Consider the following 25,099-nt stretch of genomic DNA (forward strand, 5'->3'; position numbering starts at 1 on the left):
TTTGCTTTAATTTTAATTACAAACTTTTAGGAATTTGTTTACAAGCGGTAAAACAATTTTATCTTACAATTCTACACCATTAATTGATTAAAAGCCAAGTCAAATGTTTGTACATCTTGTGTACCAGTTTGCAAAGCCTTTTACATGAATCTTGATATTTTCGCATTAACAGAAGTGTTAGGGAGCAGTGACTCTTATCGGTAGAGAATGGAAAGAACACACAGGTACAAGGTTTATAAGCCCCCCACCCCCCTCTCATGGCAAAATGTCTTTAATGCACATGTACATGTTGAAAATTAAATGGTAACAAATGACGACAGCAGATAGACAATGGACATCAAGCAAACAATGGCCAGCTCTTGGCCTGGTAAATTAAATTGCTATCATTTCATTAGTCAACTTTCTCAAAATCCGACAAATCAGCCTGAAAAAAACCAGATGCATGGGCCTATACTGTGCATGTACATGACATTTTCACAAATTTTGTGAAAACTTTAAAGTCATTCAATATTATTATACATGATGGAAATCACTTTTGTCCAGGTGGATGGATTGACAGATGTGGAAATTTCAGTATATCTCCCTAATTCTGTTTACAGGGGGTATGAAATTTCAGTATATCTCCCTAATTCTGTTTACAGGGGGTATAAAATTTCAGTATATCTCCCTAATTCTGTTTACAGGGGGTATACAATTTCTCTACATGATTTAATAAGTTGAAACATTCAGGTATATACATGTACAAACATGTAAAAATAAATAAAATTACATACATATAGTTTAATTTATAAATTATTATAATAAAAGTGCATATTACACATCTACAACCATCTTTTTATGAACATCCATGTTTCCAACAACCTGAAATTAACAAAAAAAATATATAAATGCATTAGCCACAACCCACACTCGAGAGCTCCGTCTTGCTCGATATAACTCATAATGAAAGCCATGTGGTCTGATATTTCAACAGTTTGTCCTTTATTTAGATAACAAGAGGCCCACAGGCCTTATCGGTCACCTGAATACTAGTGTAAAAGTATGACTACTCCAAGGGCTATGAAATCTAGAAAAAATTTCCTCTTCTGAATATCTAAGCTAAATTCTAATGTTCAGCAACAGTATAAAACAACATGTGTTCTTAAAACTTCACTGCCCTCAAAAGTGCATACACTGAAAGGCTTTAAATAATAGGTGTATTAACATTAAAATATCAAAAGATATGACTAATTTGGATTCATCCTAAAGTCATAACCCTGGGTTATGAAATTCACCATTTCTTGTATATCCTTTTCTACTATTCCTAGGTATGCATTTTATGCATTTAGAGTTTATACAGTATCAGCAAACTTACACATAAATACTATATACTAAGTTTGGCCCTGTCCTGGGGCCAGGACCCCTACCCTGGGGATCATGAAATTTACAATTTTGGTAGAGGCCTTCCTGCTCTACATCACTATGCATTTAGATTTTCTTACAGTGTGTGGTTCTCGAGAAGATTTGTGAAAATTGGTCAATTTTGGGCAGTTTTTGCCCCATCCCTAGGGCCCCAAGGGTGCTGGAGTCCTGAAATTTACAATTTATATGACCCCCTTGTCCCAATGATGCTTCATACCAAATTTGAAAAGAATTGGAATGTTAGTTAAAAATGTTCAATTGTTAACGCATGATGGACGACGACAACCAATTGCAATAGGTCACCTGAGTTTATTTTTCTCACATTTTACCTACATAAATTTAGCAATTTAGGAGCTTTGAGAAAATTCTAAATTATCGAAATCCTCATTTGAACTTCGATGCAAAAACTAATTAGATAGGCAGAAAGAGCATACCCGAAAATGGTTTACACTGTAAGTGTAAACTAAAAAACCCAAGGTTGTCCAACAAAAAGCTATATACATTAAAATTTAAAGATAACAATGCAAAATATTTTTGCTTCACCGTGTAACGTAAATCTTCACTGTGTAATGCAAATCATAGAAAATATATGACGTCACAATCAAATGACGTCGCAGCAGTGTGAGACATATAGAATATCACACTCTAATGTTGATCTCGGACCTGGGGTTGGCCCCGAGATCACTCGAGGGGCAATCCCAGGTCCGAGATCAACATTAGAGTGTGATATTGTTTATATCATATACCTAAAACACAACAAGTTGATAAACATTTTTTTTAAAAATGGGGGGGGGGGGGGGGGGGGGGGGGGGGGGGGGGGGCCGCAATCTACTATAAGTTGGGTATTGACCCAAACATAAATACATGGTATACTGTACAACGATATTTGACTATTTTATTCCTTCAGTGAGTTTACTTTAATTGTTATGTTTCCAGTACTATTGGCATTGTGAAACATGCTAAAGTCTGGCTTTTGTAGCTTTATTCCATTGCTGGTCACGATAATTGGATGATTAATCATGGGCATCCCCTCATGTGGTCTAGAATCTGGACGTTTCAATTAACTGAACTGCTTGGCTGAGAAACTCGTCATATCTATCGCTGTGTTGTTCATGTACATGTATATACTATTAAGCAGCTCCTAGGGGCTTTCTAATGAATACTAAGTGAATTATTTTTATTTCTTTTTTCGGATTTACCAAACTCGCCCGTTTTCATTTTTCATATAATTTGTAAGAGTTGTAGAACTTTGTTTACGTGGCGTCATCGTATGAACTGGAATGTCTACAGATCTGATGCTGCTATTTATTTGCTTAGGTAATGTTACCTTATACTGAAGTAAGTTTTTTTTTTACCGTTTCCCATTTGTTTAGCATCTACAATGTATAAGTCGTTTAAAAACGTCGGAAGATATTGGTTCTGCTTTTCTCGTTTTGTTGCCAAGTCCTCGGGATTTTAGATTTCAGAAATCGTTTTAAAGCAGTTTTCTACCTCAAAATTGCCGTAAATTAACATTTTGATCTCCATTAGGACTGGGAATTTCTAATAATGCTTCAGTATCACCCTCCATAATCCTCCTACTGTTTTCTGTCGCCTAGAACGTTGATTGTTTTGAAATGAAGTTAAACGTGTTATTGTTCTAAATAAACAGTAGTTGCTTGGGTTACCCCCCTTTGCTTAGATACTCGCTACTATTTAGCGCTGTTTTTGAAAATGTTTTTATTTAATTTTTCTGCTTAAATTAAATTTTGTCGTGGAAGAAAGTATTATATTTGAAAAAAATTGTGTCTAACATCATTTTTTCATGTAGTTATGTTAGATTTCAAAAGATTAAAGAAGAAATAGCCATTTGAAATTTGAGGGCGAGACAGCCCCTTGACAACGGGCTGAGACAGAGATATCTCGGCCCTTAGGGCGAGACAGCCCTACCTACTCGCAGCTGTCTCACCCTAACCAAGATAGGTGTATCAGGGCTGATACACTACTAGGTATATGATATAGAAAAATCTCACATGGCTGTCTCACATGGGTAAAGTCGATCTCACACTGGTGATAATGTGAGATAATGGAATATTGCTATATAAATATGGGAAGTTGACGATGGAGTTGAAATCATCCCCTTTGTCATAAAGTTGAGTTGTTAGTTTGCCGTTAATGTCTACTTTCAATAAGATATCGCAGTATGAAGCAGAAGTAAACAGAGTAATTCGTAGTCAAAATCAATATGTACAGAACGATCTAACAATCGGCATGAAACACATAAGACAGCATTTGACCTAACGACAATATTATTTTTGTAAACTAAATCGTTATAACGACCACAGAATTTGTTAAATGCTGACTTTAAACGACATGACTATTTACAATAAAGTGGTGCACATGCACAGAAATTCCCAGCATCAACAGCTATATTTAGGTTGTTATTTCACTATAATTTATGAACTTCCCATCATTTTCTTTTATCCCATGGGGATCCGGGTTAGAATAGGTCCTCAGTACCCACTTGCTTGTCGTAAGAGGCGACTAAATGGGGCGGTCCTTCGGATGAGACTGCAAAAACCGAGGTCCCGTGTCACAGAAGGTGTGGCACGGTAAAGATCCCTCCCTGCTCAATGGCCATAAGCGCTGAGCATAGGCCTAAATTTTGCAGCCCTTCACCGGCAGTTTCCATATGAGTGAGATATTCTCAAGAGGGACGTTAAACAATATTCAATCAATCATTTTCTTTTAAATGTAAATATTTAAAATCATATATAATTCAGGGAAATTGGATAACTTTCAAAACTATGTCACCTGCATTGGAGCAATTGTTTATGCTTTGGAAATAACAGGTCATACAGTTTTAGAGACCTACACAATGTTTCTGACATTTTCTTTAAAATTGTTTTTTTCATCTCCTCGACAGGAAGAGTTCCTGTATGGATTTCTGAAAAAGGTTGAAATTTTATGTTGCAGTAATATTACCATACTTTGTATATCGGCCTGGGTAGCTCAGTGGTTAGATCACCTAACTAGTAATGCAAATTTAAGACATTTTAACTTGCAACAACAAGGAACTGTCAAAATATGCTAACTCTAAAACAGACATGGTAATAGGCCCTAAGGTTTTTTGTAGAAAAAGATAGAACACAAGTGAATTGAACATGAAATGTCACGAAAAAATATACATTGTGAAGAAATGTCACAATGTCCTTAAGTGTGGAACATTAAAGGTCAAGTTAAATTTATCTAATTTAGAGTTTGTGTATTGTGGCTTAGATACTTAACAAACAGACAGATTCTAAAATATTTTTCCTATACAGTGAAGCTTCTCTAAACTGGCATGCTCTTGGACACCCACCCCCCCAAAAAAACAAAAACAAAAAAACGGCCAGTTTAGAGGGGTGGCCGGTTTACCAAGAATTTAGCACATTCATTAGACATTTTTCTCAATTTTAACAAAGTAGATATTGTTCACTTTGATCTGGTGATCTATGATCAATTATCGGCGGAGATCAAATTAGTCCACTTGTACCTACAGGTAATTATTACAGGAAAGATTCCCGCTGAAATTATCTAATTCTAGACTGAAAATCTGTAACAGGATACATAAAGAAAACACAGAGGCCTATTATTGGAATTCCTCTTACCTATGAAAACCACAGGGGCTCAGTTGCCAGATATTAAAGTTTTGTATTATTTGTTCCCGAAAACGTCGGTCTACTAATTTCAATTTAAATTCATTGCTTATTTTAAGTTAGATTTCTCTGGACTTACAATATGCATTCGGAACACCTAGTGATTATATGGAGAGCCTCTGGTAGGCGTCGCGTCACTTGATGCAAACTTCTGTTGTTTTTGATAAGTTGGGGCAGGTATTGACATTTTTGGGTCACTGGATCTTTATTTCGGCATGTAGACATAAGCAGAAGATAAGGAGAAGTCATTGGATCTTTTTCCAACATAGATCTTGTCAGAAACGGCATGTAGACATAATGCGGGTACATTAAGGCAGGTTATGAAAATCTTTACTGGGATAAAATCCGCGAAACAATGTGACGTCATAATTGAAATAAGTATATCACTAAGTATATATTAGATTCCAATTTTATTTTTTATGTATTAAACTTTTATTCATGTATATAAAAATAAACCATGCAGCTACTAAGATCCAAAGAAATTCGAAATGTTATACTGCTATTGTGTAATTTCTGTCTGATCAATAACAAAAGTAAATTGATGACGTCATGACTATACATCGAGTGACGTTGACACAGGCAAGGAATTTGTTAAAGTGTGCCATGCAAATATTGACAAAATGTGGAGTATTTGAAATATATGGCATGGGATATATGGAATATATAATTATGTGAAACGCTGAGAATTTATTGATATTATGAAGGTATGTTGATTTTATTCATTGACAATTTTGTTTCACGGGGAAAACATTCCATTTAGCATGTCGATCAGATTTTCCTCTGTCACACTACACAGCATACTTTTAGAGACTTTTTATACACCATATGAAAGGTCATAAACTAATGTACACGGCAATTAATGATAGAATCGTCTATTAAGAAAACTTTTAAAGAAAACTGCAAAGCATCAGTGCAAAATGTAAAACACAGACTAGATGGTTTCGTGTTTAAATGTTTAATAATTATTTCTTACCAAACGTGGTAGGATTCTATCAGTAATTCTTATATACTATGGGTGTTTTACCGTCATTATCGCCAGTTAGACCATAAACTAAATCCTGGGGTAGTGTGCTACTTTTCCATTTTCTATTAAGGTACATCCTTGATCTATTTATAACAGTCATGCAATGACGTCATACGGAAGCGCATGTTGTTATGATACAAAGTGTTCTCATGTAAAATAGTTTTTAAGAGTTAGTAGCTCCCTTTCTCCGTGTAGGACAGATTTTAAAATTATGCAGTTTACGTGCAAAAACGGAGCATAAAACCTGCCTTAACATACCCGCGAAGCAGAAGATAGGGAGAAGTCATTGGATCTTTTTCCAAAATAGATCTCGTCAGAAACTGCAAGGCAGAGAGTAGAAATTGTTAAAAATAAGCCGTGAATCGAGGGCCCCCTAGAAATCCAAGATGGCGAGTGTCATCCCTTTACTTTTTTTAATGTATACATATGATACACCTTTTTTAAATCGACGAAAGAAGTGGATTTTGGTGGTGGATTTTATTTATATACATGTACTTTGTTATTCTGACACAAACAAGAGGTACTGTGAGCAATGCTCACTAAGAATACCTCCCGCTTACCCCAATCTCCCAAAGGGTGTTGGTAATAGGTAAAACTTCAGTATTATGATCCAAAAGGTATCTAGGAACACAGCATCTCCATGCGATGAAAAAAGCCGTTAAAGAATTTAAATGGAAACCATATTGCTACTTTGATGTCCAGTGCACGTGACCTATGACCTTTTGACCCCAAAATCCATAGGGAACATCTTCATCCCATGCGTAGTCCATATATATGATATGGTGACTGTAGGTGGAAAGGATAACGCTTTAGAGCCCGGAAACCATATTGCTACTTCGATGTCCAGTGCGCTTGACCTTTGACCTTTTGACCCCAAAATCGATAGGGAACATCTTCATCCCATGGGTAGTCCATAAGTATGATATGGTGACTGTAGGTGGAAAGGATAACGCTTTAGAGCCCGGAAACCATATTGCTACTTCGAGGTCCAGTGCGCTTGACCTTTGACCCCAAAATCCATAGGGAACATCTTCATCCCATGGGTAGTCCATATATATGATATGGTGACTGTAGGTGGAAAGAATAATGCTTTAGAGCCCGGAAACCATTGCGTCTACAGACGGACGGACGGACAGACAGACGGACAACCCGATTCCAGTATACCCCCCTCCCCCACAACTTGTTGCGGGGGGGGGGGGGGGGGGTATAATAATGCAAAACTTCCAATTTATTATTTGGGAACAAATAATATCTGACGAGCTGCTGTGATAAAAACTGCATGTTTGTATATCAATCGCTTATGTCATTAACAATTTGTTTAGACGTTTTTGGAAAGTACAGTACTAATTGTAATTTGAATATTTCTTTGGAATTTTAAGTCTATGGAAACCAAAAAAATTAATTTATCTTTTGATAATTATAATTAACAGTCATGGATTTGTTCATTATCAACTACTGCTTATATCCATACCATAGTATGGTGCAACAATATGGTGTTTGATAATGTATTCATTCAATATCTTCCTGTTTTTTACATTTTGTACAAAATTGGAAGGGTCACTTGGATTAGCCAAGTGTCACTTAACACCCTTGTCAGCACAGGTAAACTATAAAAATTATAGAGGCCATTTTGTGTTTTTCCCACCTCCATTGGATAATTTCCCATCATCAGTCAATTTTCACACCTGGCCAATATTGATTACCATATGGCCAAAGTTTTCTCATCTTCAAAAAGTAGCAGGTTTTATAAGGGCTATTCCAGCAAAAAAAATATGGGGGGGGGGGGGGGGGGGGGGGAGGCACTTTATTTTTAAGACAGCCACCCATACAATTAAATTTTCCTCTGCTACCTCCACCCATACAATTAGATTCTCTTAGATTCTCCACACTGTCACCACCACCCATGCAATTCAATACTTTCATTTAACGCAACAAATGGATCAACCATATGATATTTTAGAACTTAATTCTAGTTTATATTTTAAAAACGCATAAAAATATAAACAATAAAATGTCTTTCTTTGTTTCATTGGGAGATGAAGGTAGCAATCATTGCAGAAAAAATTACATATTTTGGTTTCCAATTGCAATTTTGGTAGGGAGAAAAAAGGATGATCTCAGCACATGAAATGAAAGAAAAAATGCAATTAATTTTGTATACTCTGGAAACATGTGAGTTGTAGAAACCTAAGCTCTGTTTGCTTATTATAAACAAACAGTTTCACTAGATTAATGATGTGGGATATTGTCATATCATTTCTGGACTAGGTGTGCATGTCCTTTTTACTCATGTCATGATCTGGGTGCTTGTTAATTGTTGAAATAACAAGAAGTTAGTTTTTTTTTTAATGATATAAAACTAAATAAAATATGAATATATTATACCTTTAAATTTAAATTCACATATATTGTTACTCTCTTTATTGCTTTTAAAAGACATCTGTCTTAATTCAAGCAAGCAACGGAGAAGAACTTTTCAACGAGTTAGGTTTTCTCACAACTTAAGTGCAAGACATAGATATTTCCCTAAATTACAAAGTGTATGCATATAGATTGTGACTTTTTCCCTTTGAATTTCCCCCCTATAATCTCTCGTACAGGAAACTCGCGAATATTCCATTTAAAATTTCAGTCCCAAGCATAATATTTACCTGATTTATATCGCAATCAGGCAAATTTTCCACTCTGTTAAACGTAATGGTATACCAGGTGGGAGATTTCATTTCCGAATTACCCTGCACATCTCAAAGTCTGTCGAAATTCACACCTTCGGAAACAACGGTCGTGATTCCCTGATCCTTGATTTTGTTAAATAAACAACAACTAGGGTTTTGGTAATTAACCTCACACGACGCTGCTTGTTAGCTTGGGTATAATAATTGATTCAGAGTGCCGATTAAACAAGATCACCGCCGAACTATTACCTGTGCATTTTAAAGCGAAAGTGTTAGGGGCGATAATTCCCAGAATAGTCATGATCGACTGAAATCGAAAGTAGGAATCGCGTTGTAATCGAAAAAATGTACAGTCGTTTCATAAAGGTGAAATTACACGAAAAGGTTGTAAAACTCATGATCGTTGGTTGCGTTAGACAGGTGGTCGTTTAGGACAGGTACAATAGGTTGGATAACGCCTTGGTGGGGAAAGTTTAACGGTAACATTGAGTTATCTGCCCATTTATCAATCTTTTTTCCATACTTAATGTAGGATGGCTCCGCTTTTCTTCTTCTTTTGTAACAAAAGAAACATAACGTGATACGTTTTCATTTTTATCATAATTCACAGGCACCCATATTTTTTTATTTAACCTGGAAGACAACCACCCATACAAATATATTTTCCCAAATCACCCCCACCCATCCAAAAAAATATCGGCTGCCGTCCCTCCCCCCCATACGTTTTTTGCTGGAATAGCCCTAAGGGTAAATTACACTTTTGTAAACAAATATTCTTTAAAAAGTGGCCAGTATAATGTTTTAAATGAGCTCACCCCATTTCTTACTTTTCTTGATTATCTTCCTTTTGATGGGAGCAGGGGCCTTCATTTGAACAAACTTGAATCTCCTTCACCCAAGGATGATTTGTGATAACTTTGATTGAAATTGGCCAAGTGGTTTTGGTGAAGAAGATGAAAATGTGAAAAGTTTACAGACAGACTAACAGACAGATGACAAAAGGCTTTACTTGAGCTTTCAGCTCAGGTGAGTTAAAAAGAATACCATATATTATTATTCCACTTACTGCACAGAATTCCTCAAAAGAGATTTTTCCATCGCCATCAGTGTCAGCATGTATGATGGTTTTATCTACTATTTGCTGTAGCTGAGTATCCTTCAGATTATTTCCAACCATCATTTTTAATACTTGGAAGAGTTCTCCATTTGATATATAGCCATCCTTGTCCATGTCATAGATCTTGAATGCAACTGAAAACAATCATATAGAATTCATAATTAGATGTACTGGAATGGGAAAATGTCCCAGCCCATAGCAGAGTACATACATACATTTTTAAGTATATCCCATGAAAGTCCATCTCTGTCAAATTTTGTCAAAACAAGTCCTAAACTCATGGCTTTTCAAAAGGTTGAGTCCAAGAAAATTTTGATGAGTCCCAGTAAAGTCCAGAAGTTGAATTGCATATGGACATTACACGTCTCAGTACACTTGTATACTTAAAGCTATCATGAAATATCAATAATTCTTCCAGCAAACTGCAATACAGAACTGCTGTATTTCTGTCTAGCATAGAAAACAAACTATTCATATTATATTGAACCAGTCCTAAAATGCACTGACCATTCAATGGCAATTGTTTACTGGTTATTCCGTTGGATTGATTGAATATTGTTTAATGTCACTCTTGAGAATCTTTCACTCATATGGAGACGTCACCAATACCAGTGAAGTGCTTCAAATTTAAGGCTGTGCTTGGCACTTATGGCCATTGAGAAGTATGGGTTCTTTTGTAAAACGTGCCACACCAACTGTGACACCTGTTTTTAAGGTCATCTACGAGGACCCGTGACATTCACACCTGATGCCGAGCATTTGGCGATGGAACTGTCACTACCTGTTTTAACGACTTAGGTCTATTGCGGTCTGGATTCCAACCCCGATTTTCCGCATGCGGGGCAAACATTCTACCTGTAGACCACCACCGCGGTTCCAGACATATTGAAAATTTACCAGAGATATTCAGTAGTCCAGCATCTTTCACCAACTCTGCCTATTTTTCACACAAACAATGACGATTATTGTATTGTTGCAGATTCTTTGATGTAATTTTGTCCAAAACAGTAATTCATTCAAGTCCCTTATTGGCTGACTCACTTAGATCTAATTTGTTAAGTGGTAAACATAATTCAACATACGACTTAGCTTATCAGGCTTAAGGCTGGTGTGACGAATGCTTATATTTTCTTCCTGGGCACATGATCCCACCTCTGGTGAATCCAGGGGTCCGTGTTCGCCCAGCCCTTCATTTGCATTCTTCTTGATTTAGTAAAACTTTTTTGTTTGTCCTTCTGAGGAAGGGACAAGTCGTAATAGTTTTTGGTATGAGAAAGTTGTGCGTATCATATACCATAATAGGTTTTTGACCCGTATTTTCCCAGGTGAAATTTGGCAGTTAAATAATGTTTCACTCAGATATATTGCCTTCATAGATATTGTACACTTTTTCATGTTGTTCACATATTACAGGCAAGAAACAGATCTCAAGAAAATTACAGAAATGTAAAACTGTGGAAAATATGATACTTACAATATGTAATAATTAAACTATTTATGAAACATTAAAACTCATTGGATCTGACTATTCATCATCTCGTATGCTGCCATTTAAGCATGCATACACAATGCCTTGTCTCGTTCTAAAATAAACGAAGCTAGGATGGAAAATAATTTGACTATGAAAAAGTTAGTTACTCAGGAAGGTTGATGAATGATTTCTAATGAAATGCTAATGCAACACTTTGAAATAACTTTTCTTGCCCAAAAGAAATAATAATATGGTGACCAGCACATGTTTTTTGAGGCCATAGTTGAGTTCACTTGATTTTGTCAGATACCCCATCAGGGTACTGAGGAATATAGAGAGGAATAATGTACGAAACTTTGATGCATTCTATGTCTTACACAGAATTTTTTATGTAATGCACTATAGAACAAAAATTGCTCACTACAGAATGTTATTCTAAATAATGGAAGCTTCTTGTGACACCTTTAAAGGAATACCTGGGCCACTTCCTGATGACCTTAATGTTTTTCTTCTTTGGAATGTCATCACATAAAAACATGGACTCGTCAAACCTAATACATGTACGTAAACAGAGGTAGTGCCAAACGCTCGTCATTTAGGCGTGATTATCACAGGGTCTTTCGGATATCACGGAAAATGGAGTCTGTGTCACAGGAGGTGTTGGCACATTGAAGAACCCTCAATGGTATGGCCATGAGTGCTAAGCATAGGTCTAAAGTACTTCACCTACAGCTGGCGATGTCTCAGTATGATTAAAAAATTCTCAAAGGCGCATCAAACAAACATATGAAAAAAATTTAAGTCAAACATTAGCAGTGGGGATTATTGTACTTGTTGTGTTTGTAGCTAATATTTTGGTGGCAGTATTTTACCAGATAATCAACTATGTATTGTCCCAAATAATCATTTTATATTTGGTTCAACAGGCTTCTTTATTTTTAAATACTCTATGATAATTACTGGTCAAATGCGGGTCATTACCCATGAGTGAACTTAAAGACTATAGTGCTATATTTAGTGTAATCTATAAAGAATTGATAGTGTATAGTGTTATATTTAGTGTACTCTGTAATGAATTGATAGTGTATAGTGCTATATTTAGTGTACTCTGTAATGAATTGATAGGGTATAGTGCTATATTTAGTGTACTCTGTAAAGAATTGATAGTGTATAGTGCTATATTTAGTGTACTCTGTAAAGAATTGATAGTGTATAGTATTATATTTAGTGTACTCTGTAATGAATTGATAGTGTATAGTGCTATATTTAGTGTACTCTGTAATGAATTGATAGTGTATAGTGTTATATTTAGTGTACTCTGTAATGAATTGATAGTGTATAGTGCTATATTTAGTGTAATTTGTAATGAATTGATAGTGTATAGTGTTATATTTAGTGTACTCTGTAATGAATTGATAATGTATAGTGCTATATTTAGTGTACTCTGTAATGAATTGATAGTGTATAGTGCTATATTTAGTGTACTCTGTGATAGCACTGTCTTGTGTATGTTGTATTACGTGAATTTTATTCATTTAGTTGGAAAATAGCTCTTTTAAGAGCTAATAAATCAATTACTTTAAGCGAATTCTGAAAGACCATGCAGGAACAAACAATTTGAAGAAATGAATGGTTTCTCAAAAATGATCGATTTTGGTAGGAATGGGAATGCTTTGAAATGGGAATGGAATGCTGAATATTTTACATTGATGTGGAAGTGGAACAAATTTAGTTGAGAAAGGAATGATTCACTTCGGAGTCTGCAAAGTTCTAGACAATATCTGAACACGGTCTTTAAAATACTTACATCGCAGCTTGGATAATTTGTCTCCTCGAACACTAAACTGAGACACTCCTTCAATGAACTCTGAAAATGAAATTTATATTTCTAAGAAGCTTAAAATAACATCATTTATGAACAATTCTTTTTTTAAATGCTTTATTTCTGTGCATATCTACATGTATAATGACACGTTACAAATATAATATTTGTGAACAATTTTTTTCCATTCACTTCCACTCACATCATCATACTGAAAACACAGGGGCTAAGCCTGTTTTGGGCCCGAACTCTGTGATACCATAAATATAGAAAGGGGTCTAACTCTGACACAGATAAAAAACTAACCACTCGCTTCAAATGCCTAAAAAATCTTAAACTAGGTAAGCTATGCGTAATTTATCGTTTTCCTTGCATAGATTAATGTTTTAACTACTTGCATGCCAAATTACAAGTCACTGGTTCTTAAAATAACAAAGATATACGTCATCGTTCTCTCGATTTCACTTGTTTATTTTTACTAGGACATTTACCGGTCCAGGTCACGGAGTCGTTTCTCGCCTATGACAGCAGCGAAATTCAGACTAGTATGGAAGATTTCGGACCTGTCAATTAAAATTTCACATCAATTATACGCTACTTACTTCCTCATATTTTAATAATGTTCTTAGTGTAGACGTTACACGACTTATTTTTCCTCAGCAGCATCAACTGTTGACAAGATCTGCCATTTTAATGAATACACTAAATACCCGAAATGTCTAAAACTTTAAAGAAGGGGAAAATGGGTAATAATAATCTAAATGAAATAGAATAAACAAAAACAAAAAATTAAAAAAGCCAAGAAATAATGTTCAATTTCCTTCTCTAAGTGCAATATCACAAGAATAAAGTTTTGATCAGTTTTAAGGTATTTGAGATTTTAAGTCTATCGGGTATTTAGTGCGTTCATTAAAACGGCAGCTCTTGTCAACAGTTGATGCTGCTGAGGAAAAATAAGTCATGTAACGTCTACACGAAGAACATTATTAAAATATGAGGAAGTAAGTAGCGTATAATTGATGTGAAATTTTAATTGACAGGTCCGAAATCTTCCATACTAGTCTGAATTTCGCTGCTGTCATAAGCGAGAAACGACTCCGTGACCTGGACCGGTAAATGTCCTAGTAAAAATAAACAAGTGAAATCGAGAGAACGATGACGTATATCTTTGTTATTTTAAGAACCAGTGACTTGAAATTTGGCATGCAAGTAATTAAAACATTAATCTATGCAAGGAAAACGACAAACTACGCATAGCTTACCTAGTTTAAGATTTTTTAGGCATTTGAAGCGGGTGGTTAGTTTTTTTTATCTGTGTCAGAGTTTGACCCCTTTCTATATTTATGGTATCACAGAGTTCGGGCCCAAAATGGGCTTAGCCCCTGTGACTGAAAATAACTGTTGAATTGAGTTTTTTTTAAATATTGTTGAAATGAGGTTTTTTTTTCATATTTAAGGTATATGTTGAGTGACTTTGACCTTTATAAATGACCTTGAGTGACCTTCATCTGAAAGCCATTTGCCTATTATATTTGTGTGATATCTGATCAGTACCTGTTCAAAAACTGTTGACATATAGAAACTTTTTCCGTATATAAGGTGTATGTTCTGAGTGACCTTGACCTTTCAAAAATGACCTTGGTCCAAAAGTCCCTGTCTCATGGCATATTTGTGATAAATTTTGATCAATTTCCGATGAAAGGTTTAGGATATGTAAGCTCGGATGGATGGACAGACACAGCAAAACATATTGGTTTTACTGTTTTTTATTATGGTTGGGAACATATTTAAGGTCTTCTGTTTACAATGGAAGACCTTATAGTAATTCTAATACGGCTTATAATGATTCTATGGTTTATTAAGGTCTTCCGTTTCAGACTGAAGGCCTTAAAATGATTCTACGCTTTATTATTAAGGTCTTCCGTTTTCAACGAAGACCTTATTGTTATTCTTCGGTTTCCTTTTCTGGATGAATGTTACACTATAGTCTGTGGACCTCTGATATATTGCCAATACAACCTATCAATGGGTCATATGCTGTCTGACATTCTTGGCACACAGATTTTAACTACCGATATCTCCGTTTAGCTGATCAAAATGTAGGGCTAATGGCAGGTAAAACCAGTTGACAGGGGATGCTTACTCCTCCTAGGCACCTGATCCCACCTAGGAGTTATGATATGTTTAAGGTCAGAGGTCAACGTCACTCAAGTCACTTGACCTTGATATCAATTGGTAGACTTCATCATCCTTTCTGAAGACCACATGTCTCTATCAGACCTGGTTCTTAAGTAATACCAGTTTTATGTTCAAAGGTCAGGGTCACTAAATTCACTTGACCGTGATACTAGTTTGCAGGTCCTGTCATCCTCTTGCCATTTCTTAAGATTAAATGTCACTGTAAGTCAAAGTTTTAAAGTTATACCAGTTTTTATGTTCATGATCAGAGGTCAAGGCCACTGGAGTCATTTGACCTTGATACCAATTTGTAGGCCCTGTCATTCTTTATTCATTTCTGAAGACCCCAAGACTCTGTTTATCATATTTGTCAAGTTATATCTGTTGAATTTTGGAATTAATTTTTTTCCTATAGAGTTCTATGTTAAACCCCACCCCTATTTGATCCCCCCAAAATGTACCCTAACCCCCCTTTCAATCTGAAAACAAAAACATTTCTGTACAATCCCGTGGGGATCCGGGTTAGAATAGGTCCTCGGTACCCCTTGCTTGTCGTAAGAGGCGACTAAATGGGGCAGTCCTTCGAATGAGACCGCAAAAACCGAGGCCCTGTGTCACGATAAAGATCCCTGCTCAAAGGCCGTAAACGCAGAGCCTAAATTTTGCAAGTGTCTATCTATACTTGTTTTCGAGATAATGAGGAAACAAAGTCTAAATTTGTCCACGCCATACATAATGTATCTCATGACCAGAAGTGAATTTTACAAAAACATTTCACGTTACTCTACACAATAATAGTGTCTATAACATATATACACATTCATTTACCATTCTATAAGCCGTTTGCACGTTGTGCAACCCGGATAATGATAATACTGCAATTTTACATAGATTACCTTTAAAGTCCACCTCTCCATTTCCATCTGTATCAAATATATCAATGACTCGTTGAACCAATGGATTTTGCTGAAGTTCTGGCAAAGTCATAAATTCATCAACACTTAAGGAACCCGAGTTATCCAAATCCAATTTTTTAAATCGCTTTCCCAGTCTTTTGATTTCATCTGCATCAACTACAAAGAGAGAGACAAAGGGTAACTAGGAAGAATTGTTTTGGCACACTAGAACTGATGTCTCCCCTTCCATTTTCTATAGTTTTTAAAAAAACATTCGCTATAATATGTATATGTGCTTCATCGATTGATCGATGTTTTACGCCACACTCAACAATTTTTCAGTTATCTGGTGGCGCCCAGTTTTTATTGGTGGAAGAGAGAACCCAGATACAATGTACCTGGGAAGAGACCACTGACCTTCCAAAAGTAAACTGGGAAACTTTCTCATTTACTGGCGCGAGTGGGATACGAACTCGCGCTGACAGAGGTGAGAGGACGTGTGATTTTGAGTGCGATGCTCTAACCACTCGGCCTCAAACAAGGAATAGTGTTGTGAACATATGATAGTAAATTAAACTTCCCAACATACCAAATATCAAAGGCTTATGTCAAAAGACAAACAAGAGGTCTACAGGCCTTATCAGTCACCCGAGTATGAGTTAAAGGACACATCGCATGTTTCTGAACTTTTTAATTTTTTCAGCAAAATTAATTCATTTCATTCCTAAAACTACTTAACATATGTTTTAAATGAAACAGTTTGTGTAGTTTTCGAGTTTGAAAGCGATGAAATTCAAATCTTGCGATATGCATATTTTCTTCGATATTTTACGCGCCATTATTTGTGACATCATATGTGACCTCGAGTCAGAATATTTGACGTAAACAGTTGTTAGCCATTTCATAAACAGATTAGGGTAGATTTAATTGACAAGCAAACAATTATCACATTAACGGCTTGTAAATGACACTGCATTAGGGTGTTTTGTGCCATTTAAGGGTGTACTTGCTGTCAGTAGAGAGGATTTGGACTGTGGTTTTTTTCAATTTTTGAAGGAAGGTATGAGGGACAAGACGTGAATATTTTTTGTCGGCACAACGACTTTGCCATAAAAAACCTGTAGAATTTTTCCCTGTACTTTTTCAAACAAGCACTTGGACAAAGACGTAGATAAATTGCGAGAAAATGGTTCTATTGAAGCTACGCACTGTTACATATAGGGCTACGGCATATGCTTTCCGTTCTGCTCTCAAATTCAATACACACTCGCACCAACTGACCTTCACCTTGTAACAGCATATAGGCAGAACTTGTGATCAGAGATTCTACCAACTGGTAGTTTTAAAAAAGAAATTTAAAGATAAAAGATAATTGAACTTTCAATTATAAATAAATATGATATTTTCCAACTCTGAATTGAATTAATGCTTTCATTTTTTTAAGGAACGCGTACGTACATGAAACAACAACACGCCGCGCTCCCACTTCCTAAGTAACAACGTATAGATTAAAAAAATGATGATTAATAAAATTGCTTGAATAGAATAATTTAAAAGTATTGTGATTTTCACTATAAATTTGATCATTTTTATTTATTTATTTCAAAATGCACCCGTGACAGTAGGCCTAGTTGTCAATGATGCGTAATTGTATCATAATTTAGGCCTATCTAACTTATCCAAAAATAAATTTAATAATAATTGCACTGTTTATTTTAGAAAAGCAACAACGCTAATTACAGATGTTTAAAGAAATGGCATTATCAAATAGTGTTTAGACAGCGATCCCATGTAAACATTACGCAGTTGTGTTAAGTAGGGCCATAGAAATATGTCGGGGGAAAAAAGCAGTAATAAACAGATCAATTTTTGACAATTTTTCTGTACACACAACCCTTTTATACAAAAAAAAATGTATACATAATTAAGTGCACATTGACCTCCCATACATTTTTCACTAGACCAACAGTCTCTACATCAGCTGTATATCACGTGATCAAATATCAAGATAAAATCGTACCGTGTATGTATAAATCGTTCCATTGGCACGATATCCAGATATCAATGCAATTTGAAGTTAATATAACTTCAAAACATATTAATTTCTTAATTATAAAAGTGATGAGAGCAAGTTTATCGTGACTTGTAACATGTCTAATTTTTGCATTGAATATGTAAGATGCGGTGATTTTTGCAGTGAGTGAGACAAAGTTGAATCTAGCCTGAAAAACTTGTTTTCTGTTGAAGCCACAACTTGCTCCACTAACTTGCCTTTTGCACTGAAGTTCACATGTCACATAAATCAAACGTCTTTCACTCAAAAACCTCGGGGTGTCGTGCCAATGATGAACTTTGTATGTACGGAAACCCTGTTTATGCAAATGAGTCCATTGTGAAAGTCACTATACGTGCAGATTTGGGGTGATATCAAGATCGCAATATAATATGGATATTACTTTAGCATGTATGTTATATAAAGAAGAAATTGAAACTATTTCCATATCAAAGAGAATTAATATAACCCAGTTGACAGAAACTTTTACACAATTACGGTTTATCGTTTGACAGCGGTGGTAAATAACGAAAAACTATTTTGACATTTCCAACCGCAAAAGGAATGTAGATATGTACGTCATGACCTTCATCATGACGTATTTTTCATTGTGACGTCATGTAATGTGCCAGTGCGGTAAAGTACATTTATGGGGAAAGCCTTAACTAAGCCGCGTATTTACTCGCAAATGCAGATGTCATACTTGCTTTCCTTGCTACATTTGGGTCGCTATTTGTATGCATTGGTGGCTAAAAGATATAAGACTCGGATAATTTGTCAACATCGAAATAAATGTTATCCATGGTAGATAAATTAGGCCTCTAAAACCCGAGTTTTAAAAAATATCTAACACTACTTTTACAACAAGTTGATCGACGAAGGTCGCATATGACGTCACTGTACCACGTGACTACCTATCTAATTAACTAGGCTTTTTGAAATCGGGGCTTAGATTTAAGTCCGTATTGTGGCTAATTATCGCAATACTTCAGCGAACGAACTATTACAATTAATTTCTATAAGCATAAGGAAGACAAAATGCATATAATTCTGTATACTTTGAAAACACGAGATGTGTCCTTTAAAAGTATCACTAGTGCCAGGGGCTATGAAATCCTATTTGGATATCTAAGCTAAATTCTAATATTTAGCAATAGTATATTATACCATGTACTCATTTAAATGTTTTACACATTTATACTATATAATACTAAGTTTTGGCCCCACCCTTTGGCCAGAACCTTTACCCCAGGGGATTGTAGAGAAGATTTTTGAAAATTCATCAATTTTTGCCCCGCCCCTCGGGCCCCACACCATCGGAAAATTTGTTCTTGTGTTCTTGAACATCACTTAAGAACCAATAAAGAACTGTATTCTTTATAAAGATCTTGAAATCATTAAGAACTAATCAAAAATTTTCAGAATTCTTAAATAGTTCATAACATGTTCCTTCAATATATAAAGAACCAACTACAGATTTTTCAGGAATAGCAATGTTCTTGATCTTTTCCTGAACTACATTTAGAACATTTTAAGAACTAATCAAGAAACTTCAGATTATTCTTGATAGGTTTGTGACAAGTTCTTCTATAAAATTATGAACCAATGAGGGATTTTTCAGGAGTAGCAATGTTCTTGATCTTCTCCTGAAATACATTAAAAACATTTTAAGAACTAATCAAGATTTTTTTTAGAATTCTTGAAAGGTTCGTGATCAATGAAAGATTTTTCGCGTTTGTCAATGTTTCTGAATAAAATAAAAATAAATGAAATTATGAACTAATAAAAAAATTCTTTCAATACTTCAATGTTCATCAAAGGAGTTCTTATCAAAAGTTTTCAAAACATTGCATGTGCATCATTTTTTTTTCTTTTTCTTTTTCAAGAACATTCTTAATTTAATAATATATTCATCAAAAATACTTATGATTTACTAAATCCTTAATCCGACGTGAGTAAATACATGTTTCGTTTGTTTAAAATATTACATCGTTTCCTGAATGACAAGAAGTACAAGTGTAAGAAAGTAATAATTACCAGGTTTTTTTAGGGTCTTGATTTCAAGGGCCAGGGCTTTTCCAATTGAGAAAAATAGCGACATTTGCTTGAAATTGGGAAATTTGTTTCATACAAACAAATAGGGAGAAAACCAATCTAGAGTGCATTAAGGCTCCTTCTGATTTTCAATTTGGTCAAAGCTTACCTCATTCAAATAAGCAGAGGCTAAAAAATTAGGTTTACTTAACAATTTTGATGCAAACATTGTAATCTGTGGGCCTGTGAAGGAGATTTATGAACAATAAGGCTGCCCTACTTGATTTGTTTTCATTGTTTGGGAATTTCAATGCAAAAATTGTGAAGCAGAATTCATTCAAAATCTTCTACGTGAAAAGAAAAAATCTTGCTGTGGCCTTCAATTTGACATTTAGATATATCGATGACGTTTTGTCAGTTTACACTATATAAATACTGCAGTTTGGCATTCTCGGTTTAGATTAATTTGAACCATCCGAATTTACTTTAAAATTATGCTGTAAAAATGGCTTCTGGAAAACGTGAAGCCTAAAGTGCTGCTGAATTCATTGATTTCTCCTCCTGCAACCTACAAATCTCCCATATGGGAGCATTCTGGATTCCATGCAACGGAAGAAAATGGTAGATCATGTTGATCTTTTGAATGAAAAACATGTAGTTGTATCATTAAGGTGCATGCAATTAAATGGTACCAACAGCAGTGTAATTATTCATTGTTATTATTCAGAACACAAGTGTTTGAGGACAGGAAATAGCACCTCCACCCCCTCCCACAAGAATGTTGAAGCATAGGATGGACCAAAAATATGCTGTAAATGAATGATTGACTAAAAAGAGTCACAAGAGTTCCGGGGGTCTCTCGGGAGTAGGTGCTGTGTCCTGTCCTCCTCAAGCACCTGTGATTCATAGTATCTTAAAAGTATCGTATCGGCAAATTTGTATCATGATCATACATATCGTATGGAAAGCGTATCAACTGCACCTCAGGCCTAGAGGCAGGACAAAACACTATGCCCCCAGCTATACAAGACTGCAAATAGCCAACCACCCTCTTGCAGATGCGAGAATTTCATTTGTGGATGACCAAATCATTCAAAAAAGTTTAGATCTTTTCCGGCATCCATTCATGGTTAAGTAGCCCAACTGTCTACAAATTATTTCGAATTCTACTAGTTATATTTTTATTTCATTGCGTAGCATCAGTGGAGAGACTATAGGTTACCTGGAAACCTGATATTTGTAAAACAAGTATTAAGGAAAATGTCTTATCAGCAGGAAAATACCAATTCAGATTATTCCTCACTCCAACATTGATTCCCCAATGTTGTATTGAATTTGGGGATTCATAGAGATGCCAGACAAAGTGGCCCATTGAGTTCAACATATTTAGCATCAGCATGTGACACAAAAATCATACGTACAGTTTGAACAGAGTTCCATTGGTAGTGAGTTTTCATTTCCCTGAAAATAGAAGAAGAGTCATGGCAACAACTCTCACCTGAGACATCTTACGAACAATATTAAACAAGAGCAAAAATAATAACTACAGTGCTCGTCAGTACTCCAAGTTGCAAGTAAAATGGTCGCATTTGCGACCAGAAAATCGATTTTGCGACTAGAGATTATAACTAAGTCACATTTTCGCGAGTGGAGAAAAATTGGACATCTAGTAAAATTTTATAATCGGGATCGGAAGTCTGAATAAATATTTTTCAGTTTCGATCAAAGCAGAGTTTGAAAGCAATAAAGATGGCGGGAAAACAAGGGTTAGAGCACTTTGGAGTTATTGGTAGTAAAAATTAGAAACCTCAGCGTAGTACATGTAACGAAGAAACTCGAGAATCACACGGAAAAAGTTCTGCATCTAAAAATGACGTAGCTGTGTCTAAAGAAAAATGCAAAAGTAAAGGAAGAACCCCAGTCCTGAAATGGCTAAAAGAATTTTCGTGGTTGATATAGAGATGGCAAAATGTTTTGCAGAATTTGTGAGGCCAATCAGCCAGGAAAGTCCACCATTTCTGGACACCCATTGTCCGATTTCGCTACGACCAGGTGTACATCTTTCAAACATGGAAGTGTGACTATTCACGGTAACAGTAAGAGACGTATCTTTGTCCGTGACTGCATTTTAGCAGTAAGTCTAGCGGGGCAACTGTTGCTGCTAATTTTCATAGACAATTACAAACTGGGGATGTACATGTAGTGTTCTTATTGATGCTGGTACTGATTGTTCAGCAAAAGATCCAACAAAAGTAGAAGCTCTTGTTCGCATAAGCAGTGAAGGCCCATTATTGAGGACCTTAAAGCAAATCCTTGAGTGGAATGCTGGGTTTTCTTCCCCAGAAGCATACTGTAAAATATACAGGATATTCTGGATGACCCAACGCAATACAACTTTTGCCAGAGTAAATACTTGACTTGTTAGCATCCAGCAAGTTTCACAGCACATTTCTATTCAGTTTAAAAATAAACCAAACAAAACGCATGCATGGGTGTTGATTTTTTTCTTGCAAGTCTTATCTACAAAATCTTTTACCATGGCGAGTAGAAATTTTGAAAATGGCGACTAGAAATTTGAAAATGGCGACAAGAAATATTTCTAGGTCGCCATTTTGCGACCTGATAGCAGATGCGACTTGGAGCACTGCTCGTTACAGATGTTCCCCAAACATTCCACCCATTTAGCAGGGCTCGAAATTAACATATGGCCGTCAGTCTGTGATTGGTTAAAAGTCTGGCGGACTGACATACGTTTGTTTTAGTCAGTCCGATGGGATGGGTTAATTTTCTAAAGCATCATTTTGTAAAATATACTTATGAAATCTTATACACACATTTGGCATGCTTCTGTAGATATCAGATGAATCTGATTCGTAAATATAAATCCCACATAAGTGATACAATATTGTCTGAGGCATATTGAGTTAAATTTCATTTTAATAACATTAACGAAATATGTTGAATTATTTCTTTAAAATTCTGTTGGACTGGTAAATTTTTCTGCGGACTGGTTGAAATTACACCCCATCAGTCAGGCTGGACTGGTGACATAAAAAGTTAGCTTCAAGCCCTGTTTAGCATGAGGTGTCATGTGTTTTAGTACAAGTGATTTTGACCATACCAATCTGTGAAGCGTCTCAATATATTACTATTTTATAATGAACATTCAGTCCATTTCATACTAAAATCAGTTATAGAAATTTCAATTAATATGTTTTATGTTGCGACCATTGAAAGGAGTAAAGACCCTTAACATCTTGCAACACGACTTCAGACATTTAATCTGCCTATTAATTAAAGCAGGAATTATTATGCAGCCGATGCAAAAACCCTTCTAGACAATTTTACTATCTATTATCCCTGAAAGTTTCATGAAAATCCATTGAACCATCTCTGAAAAAACAAGCATTCTGAGTATTGCATGGCAATACATAGTCCCCTACCAGTTGCAAAAATTACTGTACCATAACAATATTCAGAGTTCATTAAATGTAAGTTATGGTAAAAGGGAAAATTTGGGAACCAGGATAGGAATGGTTAGTAGAGACAAGACCAGGAAAAAAGACAAATGTGTTAGGTTTAGGTCTTTAACTAAGTCAATATACTGTGAAATGTAGGTGATCATGAATAATTTAGCTACATTGTTGTATTACCATGCTAGAAGTTTTAATGAGTGTAGTGCTCTTATCTACAGAAATAAGAAACTTGGATGTACAGACCGAGACGAAATTTGAATTTAATCTGTAACTTTTTTTTTTTGGCAAAGCAATGTACCAAATATCAAATGAATATGCAAGTACAACAAAAAAGTCTGGAAAACTGATAATTCATGCTATGTATGATCCTTCCATTCTCAATGACCGTGCGACAGCGTCATCGAAAGCAAGGTTTTTAGACTTGCCTAGATGGTCGAGCGGTCTAACGCACTGGTTACAGTCTGCTAGGAGATTTGGTTTTACAAGTCGTTAATTAGTTCAACCCCGGGTAGGGGCGGAAGTGGGTATCCAAATAAAATAAAGTGAAATTTCCTGTGCTTTATAAATATTTCTTCACCAAGGGCAGTTATGTTTAAAAGTTCATTGCTATTTACGTGCTACACACACACACCTATATATTTTATCTCCAATTTATATTACATTTACACTGTAAATTACAGTGCTGGCACAAGTGACTATTCGTGGTTCCTCGTCAGGCCACAGGGGCTTCTTATCCATTTTGTTTATACTATATATCTATATAATTTCCCTGTGGTCAGGCCCACTGTAAGATTAGTGCAGCATCTGAATCCATTTATACGTTTGAGGAAAAGGATTGAATTGTATGTAGGAGTTTAGATATATCAATAGTAAACACCATAACATTAGTACATTACCAACATGAATTTACCATTTTTACGGAATTTTCTCCACTGGATCTGTAAATCGGTTTTCAGATGTGCGCATGCGTATATTTTTATTTCCTCTTCCTTTTTATTTCGTGCAATGGCGGCAGGGGTAAGGTAGACGTGTGACCGGCTGAAAAACAATCCTGTAGCTATCACAAATCAGCAAAGACAGCAAATTTATACATTAAAGAATATGCAAGTTATCTTTATTTTATAGACTTTGTATACTTATCCGGACAACTTCAGAGCCTTTAAGGCTTTAATTGCTGCCCAGTACAGCGGAGCAGACGTGAAAGTTTCGTCCGACTTCAAATTTGGGGAAACCAACAAGTCTAAAAGCTTTCTGCAAAAATTTCCAACTGGAAAG

The 25,099-nt window shown here is 35.6% G+C and overlaps 2 protein-coding genes across 2 annotated transcripts in view; one reads left to right on the forward strand and one right to left on the reverse strand.

Annotated features, from left to right (window-relative positions):
* On the reverse strand, positions 1-24,955 carry LOC125650911 (calcineurin subunit B type 1). The gene is made up of 6 exons (XM_048879490.2): positions 24,735-24,955; positions 21,770-21,809; positions 16,262-16,438; positions 13,173-13,232; positions 9,844-10,028; positions 1-861 (listed from the first exon to the last, which is right to left on the reverse strand). The coding sequence occupies exons 1-6, from the start codon at positions 24,735-24,737 to the stop codon at positions 814-816; spliced, it is 513 nt and encodes a 170-aa protein (XP_048735447.1). The 5' UTR covers positions 24,738-24,955; the 3' UTR covers positions 1-813.
* Positions 24,803-25,099, forward strand: part of LOC125650903 (elongation factor 1-gamma-like) — a 37,294-nt gene continuing 36,997 nt past the window's right edge. Inside the window, exons 1-2 of the mRNA XM_048879477.2 lie at positions 24,803-24,841; positions 24,950-25,099. The gene's annotated coding sequence lies outside the window, so the exon portion shown is untranslated. The remainder of the gene's footprint in view (positions 24,842-24,949) is intronic.

Source organism: Ostrea edulis, chromosome 5 (assembly GCF_947568905.1).
Source record: "Ostrea edulis chromosome 5, xbOstEdul1.1, whole genome shotgun sequence".
NCBI classification, from domain to species: Eukaryota; Metazoa; Mollusca; class Bivalvia; order Ostreida; family Ostreidae; genus Ostrea; species Ostrea edulis.

Bases quoted from the DNA above. Each gene is read 5' to 3' on its own strand.
- LOC125650911 (XM_048879490.2), bottom strand. The intron at 13,233-16,261 runs GTAATCTATGTA...TTTCATTTTCAG, and splicing joins TGGAGAGGTGGACTTTAAAG to AGTTCATTGAAGGAGTGTCT. The intron at 10,029-13,172 runs GTAAGTATTTTA...GATTGTTTTCAG, and splicing joins CAAATTATCCAAGCTGCGAT to TTGCATTCAAGATCTATGAC.